This window comes from Suricata suricatta, chromosome 1 (assembly GCF_006229205.1).
Source record: "Suricata suricatta isolate VVHF042 chromosome 1, meerkat_22Aug2017_6uvM2_HiC, whole genome shotgun sequence".
NCBI classification, from domain to species: Eukaryota; Metazoa; Chordata; class Mammalia; order Carnivora; family Herpestidae; genus Suricata; species Suricata suricatta.
This window is the reverse complement of record NC_043700.1, coordinates 193,686,212-193,691,355: the sequence shown is the minus strand read 5'-3', so window position 1 is coordinate 193,691,355 and position 5,144 is coordinate 193,686,212. Positions and strand designations below refer to the sequence as shown.

Sequence of the window (5,144 nt, the reverse complement as noted above, 5' to 3'; positions counted from 1 at the left end):
TGAAGGCCGTGCCCTTGTGGGACTGACCGTTTGCTTGTGCCTGCTCCGGGCAGGTGACCGTGAGGGCCTCTGACGCCCAGGGCTAAAGGTGCTGAAGGCCGTGCCCTTGTGGGACTGACCGTTTGCTTGTGCCTGCTCCGGGCAGGTGACCGTGAGGGCCTCTGACGCCCAGGGCTAAAGGTGCTGAAGGCCAGCAGGGCTGTCCCAGGTGCAGCCTGGCTCCTGGCGCTCCTTGTCTCAGACTCTGAGGAACTCCGTGCTTCCCGCCCCTCATCAGCCGGTTACGCACACGCATCACCCACATCTAAGAGGTGTCCATTGGGTCTAGTATTTCTAGGTGCTCAGTATCAGGACTCCTGTACGATAACAAAGTGAACTGAGTTCTTCATTCATTCAGCAGGCATTTGCCATCTCTGCTGTGTGCCCGAGCCGCGCAGGCTGCCAGCATGTGCCCGCCCTCTAGCTCAGCCTGTTTTCAGGGAGCTCCAGGGCCGGCCGCTGCCCACGGGCAGACACGCACTGTGCTGAAATGCAGGGAGCCGCCAGAAGGTCAGCCCTCCTTGCACCATCCAGGTCCCTCCGGGGTCTCGGTGGGGCACGAAGACCCGAAGCCCGCCCCTGGGAGACTCTGTATCATGAAGTGTCTCAGTTGTGCCCCAAGACTGTGGGTCCAGAGATTCACAGAGAACATCTGCGGAGAACATTTCAGACAACTCTCTCCTCTTAGCAAATGCCACCCGTCTGTTCAGGACACGGCGGCATTGGCAGATGTCCGAGGTACTGGCTGAGAATCCACCCCTCCACCGAGGAAGAAATGGGTCACAGGGACCTGCTTTCGCTGCTTCCTCCCCTAGGTCAAGGGTCAAGGTGACCATTTCAGATATAAATCTGTTGTGGAGAGAGGGAGGGGTCTGAGGAGGGGAGCAACAGTAGAGGGTGGAGAGGTCTGGGGTCAAGATCACTGGACGCGAGTCTCAGAGAGCAGAGGAACGCCACGAGCAATGGGGACAGAGCCTTGCCTGGCCAGGGGGGGAGGGGCCAGGGGCGGCGTCAAACCTCCTGTCGGTTAAAGGGCAAGGACAGAGATCAAGGAGCATGTGGGGTGCACACAGAGCTCACGACGGCAGAGGGGGGACTCCCGTGTGCAAGGACCACTGGGAGACTCCTTTCTAGGCACGTGGCTGCAGAGTGGACACAGGAACCGGAGGTCCTGATGAGGAAGGGAGGCCAAGAGAAACATCCTCCGGGACAGGAAAGAGAGACCTTGGCTGCTAAGAATGACCAAGTGGGGGACAAGGGAGGAAACCGTGCTTACAGGGATGGCACTGAGCATGTACAAAGCCGGGCGTGATGTCCTACACGAGCTGCTTCTATGGGGTATGGATGGTTCATCAGCGGGAGGGCTGAGCGCGTGGGGGTCCAAGGCTGCCACTGAGAGTGGACAGGAAAGGTGGCCAACAGCTGGGAGGTGCGATCTTGACAACATGGAGAGGCAGCGGTGAGAAGGGTGTCTATGTGGGAGTGTGGTGACCGAGAACTGGCAGGGGGTGGACAGCAGGAGGGGGGAGGGAGGAGGAGGTGGATGGGTGATGGGCAGACAGGAGGGTAGAAGGAGGAAGGAGGAGGGTGGATTTGATTCTGCAGGTGTCCAAGCAGGAGGAAGAATGTTCTGGAAGGGTCCCTAGGAATGGAGAACAGGCCTTGCCCATTCCCTGAAGGACCAGTCCAGCCCCAGGGCTCAGGGACCCACTAGGGATCCATGGCGGTAGGCTGGGATCCCCGACCTCAGACAAGGCCCCAGGTGGATGACAGGTGAGCCCCGAGAGCATCTCTAGGGGGCCGTGGACCCTGGTGGGGAGTGTCTGGGGCAGGGATGAGCCCCCGGCAGAGGCACACGGTGCTGCTCCTCTGAACTCACCGTGGTCCCATAGCAGCTGCTGTGTGTGCTGGCTGTGCAGTGGGTCTGAACACGCCTATGCTATTCTGATGCACGCCGTGTGCCCCTCTGTGAAGCCCCAGGTGTGGCCCTACTCTGGTGGCAGGAACGTGGCCCCGTGTCTGCCCAAGGTGCCCTTCCCAGCGCCCTTCCGGAAATGTGAGACCAGGGCCCCTGTGGAAACAGTCTTTATTCAAGTGCAGGGAGGTCGGTCACATGACAATGCCAAGGTGAGGCATCAGCGCCTGCTGTCCTTTACCCAGCTGACCTGCGTGACCTGCCTCGGTAGCCCGGCTCTGAGGGGCAGGCAGGGCTGTGGGTGCCTGGAGGGCAGGTCCGAGGTATTTCACGCGCGTGGCTCTCCTGCAGGCAGCCCAGCAGACACCACGTGCAAGTCCTCTGCACGCGACGACCCTGGGCCGTAGTGAACAGGGCGGAGACTCACCTCGAGAGGGGGTCTCAGGACTGGGCGCCCCGCAGGAAAGCTTGCAGAACGGAGGGGCCTCTCCTGCCGTCGGGCTCCAGCGGCCCAGGCGCGTCCGTCGAGGCGGAGCTCAGAGAGGTGCTGGACAAAGCCCCACCCGCTGGGCTGGGCCACCTCGGGGGGCCGAGGGGCCCGCAAGGCTCGGGCTTCAGACACAGTTGTCCGGGACGCACCCCGCCTCCTCTTCGAGCTCAGGGCAGGGCGTCCCGTGGTTGGCAGGCTGCACGCGGACGTAGCGAGTCCTGCTCTTGGCTCCCAGCTTCCCGCACGGCCCCCCGCACAGCCCCCAGGAGGACCACAGGGAGACCTCGCAGTCCAGTGGTGTTTCCGGACCTGGGCGGAGCACAGGAGGGGCTGTGAGCATGCATGCGAGGAGCTGGGTGGCAGAAGGGAACCCGCAGGTGTGTGTTCGGAGCAAGACCAGCTCCGACCTTTGGAGTCACGAGGGGCGCTGAATTTTATCCGAGTGGTTTAGAGCAGGGCCCACCGATCGCGCCGCCTAGGAAAACCGCTAGGGTGCCTCGAGTGAGCATTTCTGTGCTTTGAGGCCAGGCACGTCCACTGTCTGGGACTCTGGGAGGCCAAGTCTGGCCCTTGGGGGCAGGGGGGGCACCCCGTGTTGAGAGACTTTTTCTAAGGCAGCGCAGGCTGGCCGGGGTCTCCACTGCCTGCGGCGCTGTTTCAAATGGTGACCGCAGTGGGCCCTCCCCTCGGGTGGGCAGTGCCACCTTCACTACCTCCATCGTCCCCTTGCCAAGGAGGGCACAGAGGGATCCATCCAGTGGAATGTCCTGCTCTGTCAACTGTGACAGGGGCCACGTGCAGGGACACCACTGACAGAGATGTCGGTCACAAGTGTCGAAGCCTCTCACTTGCAAATGTGCAAGAGTTGAATCTTCAGTCTAGAGTTTGAATCAACTAAGCCCCAGATCTCTCAGAACCCCCGTTGTCCTGCTCCAAGTGCTCTGAACCCCCAGAACCGCCATCTGTCATCTTGTACTGAATGCTCTGAACCCCTGTGATTACTTGTACTGGACGCTCTGAGCCCCCAAAACCCACATCGTTTCGTGCTGGATGTTCCTAAGTACCAGAGCCCCGAAATCCTGTACTGAATGCTGAGCCCCGGAACCCCAAAATCTTATGCTCAATGCACGGAACCCTAGGACCCATGTCATCCTGCACTGAATGCTCAAACCCTGGTGTCTGGGTTTGATCAAAAACACTGGCTCACGTGACTCAGACGGAGGCGCCCTAAGCCCATCTGAGTGCAGTGACCTGGTGTGACCCCGTCCCCGGCACCCCTGTGCACCCAGGAGGCCACTGGCCCCACCTGACTAAGGGCACCTCACTCCCAGGAGCCCGGCTTCCAATTCAGCACCCTTCTCTGTCCTGCAGCCTCATCTCCAGCTAGGACTTCTGGGGCGTGTCCTGAGGGGTGGGCGCGCAGCAGGGCCCGGTCCTGGACAACTGGCCCTCACGGAGCTGCATGCAGGTGACTGGCGAGGCCTCGGGAAGTGGCTCGTGTTGAGGGGTTGTGGCTGCCACATCACAGACAGTGACTCGGGCAGTTTCTAGCCCCTTAGGGTCATTTTCTGTTTGTACATGGTGGCCACTCACCATTAAGGATTATTCTGCAGCTGAGACCCAAAGGCCTCCCACATGGGGCTCTGTATTGGCAGCTGCGCGGTCACGGGTCCCTGTGTGACGCACACACCGGAATGGCGCTTCTACCCTGTGCGGCCGGTGGGACGCCAGGGCCTCCCCGGAGTCTGCGCACTTGCACCCCGGATCTCGGTTGTAACGGCCCGCCCCCAAAGGCTCACCTGAGAGGCTGTCCGTGATTTCATTGCCCCCGCCCAACGGGCCTGGGGCGGGCAGCACGAAGGCCCTGGGATTCTGCCGGAGTCGTACCAGGGTCACTGTGGCCATGGGGGGCAGGGACTTCAGCCGGGGGTAGTAGAAGGAGTTTGCCGGGTGGCTGGGAGAGGACGAGGTTATCTGTGGGGAGAGCAAGGGTCTGGGCACAGGAGAACCCGCTGCGGGCAGCCGGTGCTTGGGTCCGGTCCCCTCTGAAGGCTCCGGGGTCCCCTCTGAAGGCTCCGGGGCGCAGGGACTTCGGAGGAAGGCTGCTGGGGGCGGAGCCCGGGGCTTCAGCTGTGTGTGGAGGGGGGGGCGGTGAGGGAGGCCGCAGGCTGCGAGGTAGGGGGGCCGGGAGGAGGCCTGCTAGGCCGCGGGCTCGAGGGGGGCGCAGGGCCCCACGCTCCGGGGAGGGGGCGGGGGCGGGGGCCGAGGCCGCAGCCCGGGAATTGGAGAATTGGACCGGGAAGGGCTGGGCGCTCCTCCCTGACAAGTGGCAGCCTGCGGATGGGGTGTCTTCTGGTCCGAGAGCCGCCTCCCTCCGGCGGATGGGGGGAGGGTGTCCAGGGCCAACAGGACTCTCGTCCGGTCCCTCACCTCCGTCACCGTGTCCTGCGGGATGGTGGCGAAGTTGGGGGAGGAGAAGGTGAAGCCGCTGTCCGTCCCGGCGTCGTAGGGGTACAGGTCCACCTCTACCCGCTCCCTCCAGCGGTCCCCGTCACACAGGTCCAGACTGTCCACGCCCACAAACCAGTCGGGGCTGGGCACGATTCGGACCACGAAGGACACCTGGGGGGCGGGCGGGCGCTCAGCGGGGCTGCGGGCGGCCCGGCCCCTCCCCGCGCGGCCGCCGGCTCACCAGCGAGT

At 63.1% G+C, this 5,144-nt stretch overlaps 1 protein-coding gene across 1 annotated transcript in view; it reads right to left on the bottom strand.

Annotated features, from left to right (window-relative positions):
* Window positions 1-2,108: 2,108 nt before the first annotated feature.
* Window positions 2,109-5,144, bottom strand: part of SPON2 (spondin 2) — a 4,416-nt gene continuing 1,380 nt past the window's right edge. Inside the window, exons 3-5 of the mRNA XM_029949722.1 lie at window positions 4,875-5,084; window positions 4,244-4,418; window positions 2,109-2,753 (exon numbers count right to left, since the gene is read on the bottom strand). Of these exons, the coding sequence (XP_029805582.1) occupies window positions 2,569-2,753; window positions 4,244-4,418; window positions 4,875-5,084 (570 nt within the window). The 3' untranslated portion in view covers window positions 2,109-2,568. The remainder of the gene's footprint in view (window positions 2,754-4,243; window positions 4,419-4,874; window positions 5,085-5,144) is intronic.